Genomic DNA, 15,398 nt, shown 5'->3' with positions numbered 1-15,398 from the left:
AAAATATTTTTGCTGTTTTTGTTTTATGAAAATGCAATAAATAAATAAATAAAAACAATACCTGAGTGGATTTAAATCCGATGGGTTGCCTCCCATCCAGCGCTTCTTTACCGTCACTAGCTTGACTTATGATGACCCCTAAGGATCATTCAACACCACTCTCGCTCTATTCTTTGGGAGTTCACCTCCAAGGTATGGTTTCAGCCTTTGTGCGTTTACCTTGAAAGTTTCTTGCTCACCAGGCTTACTAAGCTCCACTGCTCCATAAGGAGACATATCTACAATCACGAATGGTCCGGACCACTTGGATTTTAACTTCCCGGGAAATAACTTCAACCTGGAATTAAACAGCAAAACAAGTTGTCCAATATAAAATTCTCTCCTCACCAACCCCTTGTCATGATACCTCTTAGTTCTCTCTTTGTAAATCACGGCGTTCTCATACGCACGCAATCTCATCTCCTCTAGCTCATTAAGTTTTAATAACCTTTTCTTTCCAGCTAAAGTTTGATCAAAATTTAGGGCTTTGATAGCCCAGTAAGCTTTATGTTCCAATTCAACCGGGAGATGACAAGCCTTTCCGTAAACCAACTGATAAGGGGACATCCCAAGGTGCGTTTTAAACGCAGTTCTATATGCCCAAAGAGCGTCATCTAACTTCCTAGACCAATCTTTCCTAGAAGACGCTACAGTTTTCTCCAAAATTTGTTTCAACTGACGGTTTGAAACCTCCGCTTGACCACTAGTTTGAGGATGATAGGGAGTTGCAACTTTATGTTTGATATTAAACTTTTTAAGCACAGTTTCAAGAAGATTGTTGCAAAAGTGCTTCCCCCCATCACTGATCAAAACTCTAGGGGTTCCAAACCTAGTGAAAATATTTTTCTTCAAGAAATTAACCACAGTTTTAGCATCATTAGCAACACATGGTATCGCTTCAACCCACTTGGTAACATAGTCAACACACACAAGTATATGGAGATAAAAGTAAGAGGAGGGAAATGGTCCCATAAAATCTATGCCCCAACAATCAAAAGGTTCAACTTCAATGATTCCAGTTAGGGGCATTTCATTCCTCTTTGAGATACTACCTGTTCTTTGGCATTCATCACACCTCTTTACGAACTCTTGGCAATCCTTGAAGAGAGTGGGCCACCAGAAGCCACTTTGCAAGATTTTCGCAGCGGTTCTTTCTCCACAATGGTGGCCCCCATAAGCTGAGCTATGGCAGTGCCACATGATACTATTAGCTTCCGTACCTGCAACACAACGTCTAATCAAACCGTCAGCACTTACCTTAAATAAATAAGGATCATCCCACAGATAGTGGTTTGCATCCTTGAAAAACTTTTTCCTCTGGTGCTGTTCCATGTCATCCGGGATTATATTACCGGCCTTAAAATTTGCCATGTCAGCAAACCAAGGCCTTTCTTCAATCGCCATCAGCTTTTCATCCGGGAATTCTGCTGTGATAGCCTTCTCTTTCTTCGTCACCTCCTCATTTTCCAACCTTGAAAGGTGATCAACTACTACATTCTCCACTCCTTTCTTGTCACGAATCTCTAGATCAAATTCTTGCAATAATAGGATCCACCTCAACAGCCGAGGCTTTGAATCACCTTTTGTCAAGAGATATTTAAGAGCTGCATGATCTGAAAAAATAATGACTTTGGAGCCTATTAGATAAGAACGAAATTTCTCCAATGCAAATATTACTGCAAGCAACTCCTTTTCAGTAGTGGAATAGTTAACTTGATTTTCATTTAAAACCTTGCTTGCATAGTAAATTGCATGGAAAAATCTGTTCTTTCGTTGGCCTAAGACTGCACCAACAGCATAATCACTTGCATCGCACATAAGTTCAAAAGGTAAATCCTAATCGGGTGCAATGATTATTGGTGCAGTCACCAACTTGGTTTTAATCAAAGAAAAAGCATTTAAACACTCAAAATCAAAATCAAAATCATTTTCTTTGACCAAGAGGTTACAAAGGGGCTTAGAAATTTTTGAAAAATCTTTTATAAAACGCCGATAGAAACCGGCATGCCCCAAGAAACTCCTAACTCCCTTAACATTAACAGGTGGTGGAAGTTTCTCTATAACCTCTATCTTTGCTTGATCCACTTCTATGCCTTTAGCACTTATTTTATGTCCCAAAACTATACCTTCGGTAACCATAAAATGACATTTTTCCCAATTTAAAACAAGGTTAGTTTCGATGCATCTTTTTAGTACTTCATTTAAGTGGAACAAGCATTGGTCGAAAGACTTACCAAACACAGAAAAGTCGTCCATGAATACCTCAATGTTCTTCTCTATCATGTCAGAGAAGATGGAGAGCATACGCCTTTGGAAGGTCGCCGACGCATTACACAGCCCAAAGGGCATTCTCCTATAAGCAAATATACCAAACGGACAGGTAAAAGCAGTCTTTTCTTGATCTTCCGGAGCCACTGCAATCTGATTATACCCTGAATACCCATCCAAGAAGCAGTAAAAGGCTTGACCAGCCAATCTCTCTAGCATTTGATCCATGAATGGTAATGGAAAGTGATCTTTCCTTGTTGCAGAATTCAGCCTCCGGTAGTCTATGCACATTCTCCAACCAGTGACGGTACGTGTGGGTATCAATTCATTCTTTTCATTAGCCACTACCGTCATTCCTCCCTTCTTAGGCACCACATGAACAGGACTTACCCAAGAGCTATCAGAAATAGGGTAAATCATACCTGCATCGAGCAATTTTAATACTTCCTTCTTGACAACTTCCTTCATTGTTGGGTTTAGTCTTCTTTGAGGTTGAACCACAGGTTTGTATTCAGCCTCCATATGTATTTTGTACAAGTAATAGGCTGGACTAATACCCTTTAGATCAGAAATGCTCCATCCCAATGCGCCTTGATTACTTTTCAACACCCTCATTAGTTTCTCTTCCTCTAAAGGTGTCAATGTATTACTGATGATTGCTGGTTTGGAAAAATCCTCACTAAGAAAGACATACTTCAAGTGTGGAGAGAGTTCTTTTAACTCTGGATTTTTTTCTTTTTCATTGTTCAATGTTTCCAATCCCCCATATTTTTCACCAAGTATGTTTTCAAGTGGCGGGTGGTGCATTTGTTGCTTGCTTGCCTCAAGTTGCTTGACACAATCCTTTACCTCAATATCTTCAGTATCTTCATCATTCTCTATAGAATTAACTAATGTTCTCTCTAAAGGTTGTGTTGGTTGAGGCTTACGAGAATCATCTTCAATTATCTCATCAACAACATCAATTCGGCAGCACTTAGGATTTTCAGCTTGATGTTTCATGGCTTCAAAAATATTAAACACAACTTGCTCGTTGTGGAATCTCAACATAAGCTGGCCTATTTCAACATCAATCAAAGCTCGACCGGTTGCAAGGAAAGGTCTTCCAAGAATGAGTGGCATGTCTTCATCTTCAGCCATGTCTAGGATTACAAAATCAGCAGGAAATACTAGCTCATTGACCTTAACTAGCACATCTTCAAGTATACCAAAAGGGTAAGAGATTGACCGATCAGCTAGAGTAATGGTCATTCTTGTTGGCTTTGGCTCCCCACATCCAAGCTTCTTCATCATTGAAAGAGGCATCAAGTTGATACTTGCCCCTAAATCACACAACGCTCTACCAATGTCTACCGGTCCAATAGAACAAGGAATAGTGAAAGCACCTGGAGTTTTTAATTTGGGTGGAAGTTTCTTTTGAAGAATTGCACTACAATTTTCTAAAAGTGCAATGTTTGCATCATCTTTTGGTTTCCTTCTTCGAGTCAGCAAGTCTTTCATGAACTTAGCATACATGGGCATTTGATCAAGAGCTTCACCAAAGGGAATGTTCACCTGAAGTTGTGAGAAAAGCTCCATGAACTTCTTGAATTGACCTTCCTCCTCCTTCTTCTTTTTGGCTAAGTGAGGGTATGGAAGCTTCCCATATGATGGAACAACTTGTGGCTGATCTCCATCCTTCAATATTTGACTCTTAGACTTCCTCAAGATTGAATCTTCATCAATCAATTTCTCATTTTTTTCTCCCTCTATTTTTTTCTTCCTTTCATTTTCAACTACTCCTTGATCATTATCTTTTTCAACTACAACCTCATTATTCTTTTCAACTTCACCTTCTTCTTCTTCCTCCACTACTACTTCATCAGCTTTCTTTAGAACTTTTGGAACTGGAGGTGTCAAGACCTTCTTGCTCCTCAACTCAATAGCATTGCAAGACTCATTTTTAGGGTTGTCTTGTGTGTTACCTGAGAATCCGCCTTTGTTTTGTTCAGCCAATTGTTTAGCTAATTGCCCAAGTTGAGTTTCAAGCATCTTCCTGGAGGCTTCATTGTTCTTTCTCTCAGCCTCTTGACTCTTCTTCATCTCTTCAAAGTTGCCTTGAGTCATCTTCATAAAGTTCATCATAGTTTCCTCAAGAGCTGAAGGCTTCCTTTGTTGTTGTTGTTGTGGAGGATTAAGCATCTGAGAGTTCAAAGCGTTGTTATTTGAGTAACTGAGATTTGGAGGCTTGTGATACCTGAGTTGTAGTATTGATTTTGCCTTTGATAACCTCCCATGAAATTAGCTTCCTCACTTGATCCTTCTGGAACACATTCACCATTGGGATGTTCTTCACCGCATAAGTCACATTTGATTGCAGCCACCTGTTGTTGCTTATGAGCCAAAGTAAACCCTTGAAACTCCTTAGTTAGAGCCTTTATTTGTTTGTTCATGGCTGCTTGGTTAGCTAGGATTGTTGTTTGTTCACTTACCCCAAACACTCCTCTTTCTTTCTTCTTAGCTTCAGCACGATATTCATTGCCTGCCATATTTTCAATTAAGGCTTGAACTTCATGATCAGTCTTGCTCTTAAGACTTCCTCCCGCGGAAGCATCTAAGAACATTCTAGTGTTTGGTGTCACCCCCTCAGTGAAGATTTGGAGGTATTGTTTCTCGGTGAACTCATGATTAGGGCATCTTTTCAGAAGCAAATTGAATCGCTCCCAAGCATCATACAATGATTCACCTTCTCCTTGCTTGAAGTTAGAGATCTCCATCTTCTTTTCCCAATATTTAGACATAGGGAAATATTTCTCCAAGAACTTCAGCTCTAACTCTTCCCATGTTTGGACAGTCCCGTTTGGAATTGTTAGCAACCAATCTTTTGCTCTTCCCGTCAAGGTGAAAGGGAACAACCTTAGTTTCTTTTGTGCTTCAGTCACGGTGGCTGGTTGCACACAAAACTCGCAAGTTTCAGCAAAGCGGCTCAAGTGTTCATGAGGACTCATAGCTTCAGTCCCATCGAATTGCTTGTCCCTCAAACCGTTGAGGACAGTTGTCTTGATGTCGAAAGCAACAGGGTTAGCTGGTTGAAAAGTGTGGGTCAGTTGACCGCGATGAGTTGCTAACCCGTAGTCCCCTAGCTTTGGTCTTGGTGCAGGTTCTCCCATGATAGCAGATTGAGGAGAAGCAGATGTTTCAGATTCAAGTGAGAGTGGCTCAGGTATTTGTTCTCGAACACCCGGTGGAACGGAATGAGACAACCTTTTCAACCGGGCAGCTTTCCGGAGTGCTCTAGCAGTCCTTTCTATTTCCGGATTGAATTCGAGATCTTTGGAGCTCACTTTACCTCGCATAAACAGCAAATACCTTAGTAGCACTACACAATACAAAGTAATCAAATGAATACTGAAACAGAAAAATAAAACTAAAAACAGAAAATAAAATTGCAGAAATCCTAAATTATAACGTAATTGCCTTGTTGAAATAAATCAACAGTCCCCGGCAACGGCGCCAAAAACTTGATAGATATCTGGCAAGTGTACCAAAAACTATCGAAGTAGTAATAAATATCGATCCACAAGGACTGTGTTAGTTTCAATTATAACCAGTACGTTATACGTTAGGATGTGTAAAATTTATATTTGGTTGCCCTAGGCAGAAAAAGTTTGTTTTAATCAGAGTTGATTAAAGTTGAAAGAGTTTGAAAGAAAATTATGTCGAGATGAATGGTTAAGCCGGTGAATCCACTATTGCTTTATATGAAAAAGTCTACCTCTCTCTACTCTCAATTACTACTCAGTTTTTACGATAAATTAACTAAGTGACTTTGATCAATCTCTCGCATCAAAGCCCTTTCCTAAGTTATAACCCTATTAATCTCTTAACGTGATTGAATAACCGTGGAAGCAATATTGGAACGTTAATTCATGTATCATAACCCTCAATTTCCTATCTCTAGGTTCCTAGTGTTGAGTTAAACAAAATTACTATTTCAGGATTAAAAGCTAGGGCTAGTAGTCATTCAATTCCTAAGATCAATTCATGTGATTGCAAGAAGCTAGGGCTAGTAGTCATACAAAACAATAATCATGAAAAGCAATAAACACAAGTAATTCTGAATAAAAACTGAATAGCATTGAATATAGAGAGAGTTCAACTACAAAATCATATATTACAAAAGTTTCATCATGGCTTAACCAAACTAAAGGTTTAGCTACTCATAGCTAAACAATCATAAGAAATAACAAGAGAAAACATACATAAATCTAACCAACGGAGTGTTGGTATGAGATTCAGGGCTCGTTCCTTGGTCTCCTGTCGTCCTTGATGCTCAAAATCGTAATAATAATCAGTACCCAAAACCCTTGCTAGCAGCTGGATATTTATAGAAAGAAAATTAGGGTTTCAGAAAAGCCCATCATCGTGCCACGTTACGGGCTGGTCGTGGCACGATGCTTCATTAATCCTACGTGGCAGCAGACAAAATCAACCATCGTGGCACGTTGCATGTTTCTTCGTGCCACGAAAATTCCAGTGCTGAATCTTTTGTCCCACGCTTCCTTCAACGTGCCACGAACGTCAACAACGTGGCACGATGCTTCATTCTTGGGCAATTTTCCTTGGTTTCTTGAAGTTTCTTCTCTTGAGCACTTGTTCCTGTTTTAGCTTGATTACACCATGAAATCATTGCAGTTGACTCTCTAAATGCTATAATAAAGACCTAAATATGACTAAATAACTAGTGTTGATGCACTGTCATCAAAAATGACCGTTAATCTTGTTGGTTTAGATAACAAATTTACAAATATCCTTCAATTTGTGATTACATCGTACAAACTCCCATCTAATATGCTTGCTTGCGATGTTCATTAGTTGTTACGATTTTTTCCATGCACTGAAAATCAAGAAAATTAGACATAATGATTTTCATCATGGTATTAAACTTGCAATTGAAAATCAAGACACTTCTTTAATAAACTATTAGAAAAAATTATAAAAAATTTGATATTTTAAAAATATCCATCAAGACACATCCAACAACATCTTATATGCTATAATTTGTTTTTGTATATTAGAAGAAAAAAATGATCAAAGTATATGTTATCATCAAAACTCAAACCTAAACCTAAACAATTCTAACAACAATTCTAATAATTCTAACATAAACCTAAACTATCATAAAGTCAGTACCTTAACCTAACAAGTTTAACAATTATACAACAATATTATATTCAACTATAATCTAACATCTAATCATAAAATCAACAAAACCAATTTATGTGACAATTTAACCAAAAAAACTAACAAATCAATCAGAAAATTGCAATGTAATAGGATGGTAACAACTTACTTGATTTTGTGAGCGTAAATGACTTGGAATCCGCAACAACTTGATTTTGTGAGCGTAATTGAAGTGGAATCCGCAACAATTGTGAAATTTGGCACCTCTTGAACTTCAATCCGCAACAATGGAGTTTTGGAAACTCCTATGTCTGTTTCGTTTTTATAACAGATGAGCGGCAGTTAACTACAGCTGACACCAACAACATTTAACTGCTGCCGGAATGCTCCTGCTGGGGGCATTTAAGGACTTTCCATATGTTAGTAGGAAGTATTGTACACAACAATTTTCAAATGCCTTTATTCTCTTTTTCACTTGCTTACAGTAGGCAACACGCCTTACTCGCTCACTGTAGAGAGCGACGTGTGATGAAAATGAACCGTTGCAACACTTAAATTAATTCACGTTAATATAGGAAAGGAAGCACTTATGTTATCAATAATGTATCAATAATGAACCGTGTGATGAAAAGGAAGCATGTTGATCCAATGTAAACTCAACAATCTACAAACCTACAATAATTTAGGAAAATTGGAAGCACTTATGTTGTGGTATGAACTTATGTTTTGTAACAATAGAAGGATTTGTTTTGTGTTTTAATGTGCTCTTTATCTAGGCCTAAGTAATCATGCTACAAAAGACATTATTCTATATTACATTTGAGATAAGTCAGAGAGATAATCTTTTTTATTATAAAATTTTTTGTTGAGAGAATTACGTTCTATATTAACTTCTTTACAAAAATAGAAACCCAAACATATATAAATTTTCAAATCACACAATGTTATCAATAATGTACATTTAAAACGGTCTTGTAAGGTCTTTGTGAGTATAGCTCAGTTGGCAGAGACAATGCATTGTTATATGCAGGGTCGGGATTCGAACCACGGACACCACACTTATTCACATTTAAAAAGTAAATTTTAGCACTATGCTACTTGACAAAATAAATAAATAAACGGTCTTATAAGTACAACTCATTGAATCCGCAATACTATTCTTCTATGCACCACGATTTTGTTAGTATTGTCGCTAAAAACGTTTTGAAACAAGAAAAACATACATTTAAAATATTTATTCTTTTTTAATCAAGTAGTATTGTGACTAAAATTTCACCATTAAAACAAATAAGCCGGAGACTCAAGATTCAAACTCCGATACTACATGGACAAAAAAAAATTATATCACACATGAATTTTATTCCAAGGAATATTTTTTTTTTTGAAAGAATTCCAAGGAATGTTTTAACAATTGTGTTTGGTTGATAATTTATTTTCCTTGACAATGCTTATTTAAAGAAATGATATAATTATTGAAACACCCTTATCATATAAGACAGACGTAGCACACATATTGGTTGTAAAAATATCATTTCTCTATTGATTAATATGTGTGGTGGCCTTGCGGTTACATATTCCCATCCCTTTGTGCTGGGAATTATCTTTGAAATTTAAGTTTATTATACATAGTGAGGGCGTTTAATATATTTTCAAGAAGTGAGATAGGTAATTTTTCTCCATATTTTTTTAATGGCTCCAAACTCTCTTCTTTATCTATCTTTATCTCTAAATATATACACAAGTTTGTTACACGAATGAATGAGAGGGATGATGATGATTGAAGGGTCTCATACAAGAAAAGCAGAGAAGATAAGGAGAATGAGGGAGAGTGTGAGAGGGAAAAAAATAAAAACCCTAACACAAGCTAGAGAGAAGGCGTATGAAGGGTAGAATAGGAATTACAATTTTATTTAGGGGCATACATAGAAACGTTGGTTATTAATAATGGAAATATAATGTATGCCCATAAATTTCTTGAGTTGGTATTTTCCTTATTAATAATGGAAATATAATGTATACCCATAAAAATTCTTTTGAAAAAGCACTAGAAAAATGTCGACTTGACCTACGTCCATCCACTATGTCAATAGTTCCTCTATATCCACTTCTATCCACCACTAAAGCACATCTAAGTCCACTTCTACCATAAAAAAGAAGAAACTACATAGTGTAACAAAAAAAAAATGCACGTCTGGCCTCATTCAATCACAGATTCAAACACGTTAGAAATCTCATATCATGTTCAAAGTAGTTGAACTTATAAAATACTCTTTAGTACCACTAGGGTGCTAAATACACACTTAATTCTTATAAATTTTTCGTCAAATTCCCAGTCAAATCGGAATAGCATAAAAATACTCTTGATCTCATTTTTGTGTGTGTAAAAACTTAATTTACTTTCAGAAGCATGGACCAAAACATGCATGTTCATACATACAAAGTAGCTCAATAGTTTCTCAATAATCTTATATGTTAAAAAATTGCATGTAGAAAAGCATACCATAAAATTATTAAATGAGAAAAGAAGGAAAAAAAAATGGGACACAAATCAAAATCCATGCCAAACCAATTTAAGATAATTTTTCATTTTGCAAGATAGAGCAAGTTGTTGGAGGTATCCATCCACTGGCCACTAACGAGTGAGAATATGGTTTAGTTTCTACTATCTTACAGTTACAACAACAAACAATGTTTGATTTGTGCTGATTATATAACACTTTCACATAAAACAATATGACCAAAAATGTTGATAAGAAGTGGATTATATATCACTTTTGTAAGCGTTCTTGAGTCTTAAAATATGTCCTGATTTTTTTTTTGGTGTACTAAATATGTCCTGATTTTGATCAGCCTTTGAAGCCCGACTCACTGAAATTTATTAAAAAAAAAAGTTTTAAAACTAAAATTATTTTGATCATACAATAAAAATTAAAAAACAACTAATAAAATAAAAATTGTATTTAACAATGTTTTGTTGATATTTATCATTTATCTTTTAACTCGAGTACATACCATACAAAACACACATTTTCAACTCCAAATTTTATGATTCAAATATAGCAATCAAAGTAACATTTACTTTATATGTATTTTTATACGTTTGTCTCAAAAATTATCACATTTTGCTTGTTTAAAATCACTCCTCTCTCAACGAAAAAAAAAGAAAGATATCACTCCTCCTAAAAGTATGATAACATGCAAAATACATTGTCTAAATAGTTTAATTTTTATTTATTTTGGGGTCGTTTATTGTGTTTTGCATGTCTTCTGCCTAGTATTTCGTTGTGTTTCAGGTATCGAGGGTGTCAAAAGTAAAAGAATGAAAGAAGGAGGTGCAAAGAGCAACTTGAGCTAGTACAGCCCATCACCAAGGTTAATGACATCATGCTGATGTCACACCCAAATCAGATGAAGGAAACGCGTTGAGGGAACAAAATTACCGAGTCTTCCTTCCAAAACTTGAGATTTCATCCAAATCAAAACTTTTGAATCATTTCATTTCACAAACTAGCGACAAATGAAATGATCTTTACTTTGTGTCCATGGATGCAAACCGTATATTGTCCCATTTCACAAACACTTTATTATGGTGCCATATGTTCAAATTACATTGAGATTCCATTTAGAGTGTTAAATATGTTTTTAGTCCCTATAAATATACGAACTTTTCGTTTTAGTCTCTCCAAAATTTTCCTTCAACTTTTAGTCCCTATAAAATTTCCAATCACTACTTTTGGTCCTTATTTTAAAGTAAAATTTAGTATTTTTTTTTTAATGAAATTGTACAGAAATGTGTAGAATATTGTAGAAACCGTTCCAAAAAAAAAAATTAGAATTTTTTAACCAAACATAAATTAAATATGAATTTTTAACCATAAAAAATATAAAAATTCATATTATAATCATGTATTGTTAAAAAATTCTAATTTTTTTTGAGAGAGATTCTTGTAATATTATGAATTTTTCTGCAAAATTTTATTCAAAAATATGAATTCTACATATGAGTTTACTTTAAAAGAGGGACCAAAAGGGAAGATGCAAAATTTTTTAGGGACTAAAAGTTGAAGGAAAATTTTAGAGGGACTAAAATGAAAAGTTGATACATTTATAGGTACCAAAAACATATTTAACCATTTATAAGGAAAAAAAAAAATCTTATGTGGATACGTGTCTTATTTTTTTTGGACAGAATGTGAACATGTGTCTTCACACTCAAACTTCTTTTTCCAAAAATAATTGCATGCAAGAAAAGCATACCATAAAAGAGGAACTAAATCATGACACGCATAAATCAAAATCCATGCAAAACAAATTTATGATCATTCATGAATTTTGTGTTACTTAGCTATTATAAGAGGAAGTTTAATACCTTTGAGAGTTATATACATGTAAACATTGTAAAATTAGAATGATATTGAATCGTTTTCCCTCTAAAATTAAACTAATAGTGATGAGAGTTTTACATTTGATAATGATATGACTTAACAAAAATTATAAGTAGTTGACATCTCACACCTAGAGGAGCTTATAAATCGGTTTTATTAGGTTGATTTACTTCTAATCTAAATTTTAAGTGAAGTTTTAAGTATTTAAAGTGAGATGAGTGCACCAACATAGAGTGACACAAGTGACAAACATTTTCTTTTATACAATCAATGTTGTAATGTTCATTGTTAATTTGTTGGTATTTTTGGAAGTGAGAATCGAAACCACAACTATTCTTATCATTCCACCACTAAATTCTTTTATCTATGTCACTAAGTCAATTTTATATCTCTTTTTGATATATACTTGACTCTTTTAACTATTTGGTCGAGGGTATGATCTTTGATCTGTGCATATTAAAAGAGGTGAATATCTTAAATGAATCTCAATTATTTCAATGGATTATAGTTTTAACAATTTCACTAATATAAAAGAAGAAAAGAAAAGAAAAAGATATGAGTGTTTTAGTGTAACACATACTTATTGCAATCTAGCTCACGTTCAAAGTGGTCCTTTTTCCTTTTTCAAATCCAAAAAGATGGCACCTCATCACAACAAGTCACCATAAACTCGCACTTGCTTTGCTTTTAAAACCATAATTTGGATGTACCTTTTTTGCTTATGATTCTCATAAATTTGAAGGTTACAATTTTGATTTTATGAGTTTGACAACATTGTAATTTTTTGTTTGTAGCTACATGTTTATGGTGTCTTTTTTCAAAATAAAAATAAAAATATGTTTGTAGTGTTTCTATTTCTTTCTGTCTTGTTGTCTTACATAAACAACGAAAACCGCTACAAATAGTGTAGTTGATTCTTGGATCTGAGTGCAACTTTGCGGCAATCGAAATCGTCACAATGGCTCATGAAAACCACTGAAGTTCAACCATTTTTTTGTATTGAATTGAGAAAAATAAAGAGGATTTCAACCGAGAGAATTCATTTTCTTCAACGATGACCCGTGACAGCAAGAAACATATATAATTTTTTTGAGCTTTTATTTTAGGTAGTTTACTTTATATTGATTGGGTTTTGATTTTTACTACCTCATTGTAGCTTCACTCCTTTTTATTTTTTCCGGCATTTAATAATTATTTACTGATTTTTATTCCCTCATTCTAAAAAAAAAGCCGAGAATAAAAAAAGACAGAGAAAGAATTGGTATCCAAGAATTTATTGTTGTTTGTCAACTTAGCACACACTCTCCTCTCGAAAGTTGAGAATGGAAAGAAAAAAAAAAATTCACTTCCATCAAGTTTTAATTTTTTAGAATTTGTAGTGTCCTTTGGGGTTGTTGTGAGAGTTAAAGGTTGTGTAATAACATATTGCATATTTTGTTCATAAGATATTATAAATTTGATATCTTGTGAACGAAATCCTTAATTTGTTATTGATCAATCTTTTACTCTTTCCAACCACGATGAACATTATGAGTTATGAATTAATTAAGACTATAGATGATATGAATCTTTTGTTTTCTCATTCTCAAAATCAAAGAAGAACACGTTCTACATGGAAAACAAACAAGCAAAAAATCACTGGACCTCGATTTTTTTTTTGGTTAGAATTGTTATTTCTTTCTTGAGTTACACCAATTAAAGAATGCTCTTTAATTTAAGTTTGGTTCAAATGCAATTTCTAATGATTGTTTTTCCCCACAATTTAAGGTTAGTATATTTTTCCTTCACAATTGTTAAGCGAGGTTATGTTTGCACACTTACATTGACAACAACATTGATAATCACATAATAAAAACAAATCAGAAAACTATATTAGAGTTTTTTATGTGGGGAAATTTTATTTTATCTTAAGACAAACAAATAATTTTTATTCAGTAAACAGACGAGAAAAATACAAATGGTACTAAACTTGCAAAATTACATGAACATGAAGGAAAAAGTACAAGAGACGTCTCAAACCCAAAAAAATGAAAGAAACATGAAGGAAAAAGACCAACAAATTTCAAAAATAGGTCCTTTCACAAAAATTTATGTTTTCTTTGTAATCATTCTGAAATGATTAAGGTACAAGTGCTTGGTAACTCTGGGAATGTTGAATAGATCAAGAACAAGTAGTAGATACCTAACTTCAATCAAACATCCCTTCTCCAAATTATCCACCCCTTACCTTAAGCCAAGCTATAACCCATGAAAGCCCTCTAAAATGTGTGTATTTAAAATACTTTGATTCGTGTTTAGAATGTTTGTGTTCGGGGGACATAGCAATATAGCATTATTATGTGGGTTTTTGAAGTAAAGGATAGAGGTAAAACGAAAAGTACAAGGATTTATAATTAGAATCATGTGCATATAGTCTAATGACATCTAGATTACATAGTAATAGGAAGAATGAAAAAAAATAAATATTGAATCATGATAGTAAAATCAAGCAAAGCTATCATCATTATTGTTGTGAAAGTGACTCAAAATTGGAGTTTGGAGGCCAAAATTCATGTTTGCTGGAACTGGGAAAATCGGCGCCCGATTTGCAAAATCGGGGCCCGATTTTGGACGTATGTTGGAAGCTGTTGGTGCTGGAAAAATCGGCGCCCGATTTTGCGTGCTGTTATTTTTCAGAAACGTATTTTTTTGGCCAGATTTGGTACAATTTTATAGGAGTTACTTTTACTATAAATATAGGCATTGTATCAGTGTAAAACTTGAGATAGAGGGGGCTGAAACAAGGGTTTAGAAATCAAACTAGGGTTTGTATAGAGTTTGTCTCTTGGCAACAAACTAGGGTTTGAAGGTTGATTCACCTTGGGAAACACTATTAGGATTGAGTCTCTTGGTTACGGGAAGAGGCTGGGATTTGGGTAGAATTAGGCGGGAGACTTATTCTTGTAACCCATTGATATCTCTTTTGTAACGTTACTCATCATATAGTGAAACAGAGGGCTGCTCTCTCCCCTAGACTAGGTCAATTTTGACCAAACTGGGTAAACAGATTCTTTTGTGTTCTCTCTTCTTTTCTCTCGCTGTTTTCTACTTTTAACTTGTGTTTATAACTTCCATACACTTTGTTTTGGTTGCTTGACTATCCCTTGCTCCACACATCAAGTTTGTTATTGGTGTGTTTTCTCATCGAATTCGCAACAATTGGCGCCCACCGTGGGGCAAAGGTCAAAGGATAATCAAGTATCATGGGTTCGAAGTGGGATATTGAGAAGTTTACCGGAGATAATGATTTTGGGTTATGGAAGGTAAAGATGGAAGCGGTGTTAATACAGCAGAAGTGTGAGAAAGCTTTGAAGGGTGAAGGTTCGTTACCGGTCACCATGTCACGAGCGGAGAAGACCGAGATGGTGGACAAGGCCAGGAGTGCCATTGTCTTGTGCCTCAGAGATAAAGTTTTGAGAGAAGTAGCAAAGGAACCAACCGCGACATCGATGTGGGCAAAGTTGGAATCTTTGTATATGACAAAGTCTTTGGCTCATCGGCAAT

General features: G+C 34.9%; 1 protein-coding gene and 1 non-coding gene across 2 annotated transcripts; one reads left to right on the top strand and one right to left on the bottom strand.

Annotated features, from left to right (window-relative positions):
• Positions 1–138: 138 nt before the first annotated feature.
• Positions 139–5,642, bottom strand: LOC146913248 (uncharacterized). The gene is made up of 7 exons (XM_085720895.1): positions 5,399–5,642; positions 4,779–4,828; positions 3,624–3,810; positions 2,933–3,365; positions 2,228–2,485; positions 1,601–1,657; positions 139–1,222 (listed from the first exon to the last, which is right to left on the bottom strand). The coding sequence occupies exons 1-7, from the start codon at positions 5,640–5,642 to the stop codon at positions 139–141; spliced, it is 2,313 nt and encodes a 770-aa protein (XP_085577021.1).
• LOC146913249 (small nucleolar RNA R71) lies at positions 4,966–5,071 on the top strand. Its single transcript, XR_015017232.1, has one exon. It is a non-coding gene; the product is annotated as a small nucleolar RNA R71 (small nucleolar RNA).
• Positions 5,643–15,398: the final 9,756 nt, after the last annotated feature.

This window comes from Medicago sativa, chromosome 6, assembly GCF_051527215.1.
Source record: "Medicago sativa cultivar Bolivia chromosome 6, Bolivia_mono, whole genome shotgun sequence".
Lineage (NCBI taxonomy): Eukaryota > Viridiplantae > Streptophyta > Magnoliopsida > Fabales > Fabaceae > Medicago > Medicago sativa.
The sequence above is the reverse complement of the archived record's forward strand: the minus strand, read 5'-3'. Positions and strand labels throughout refer to the sequence as shown.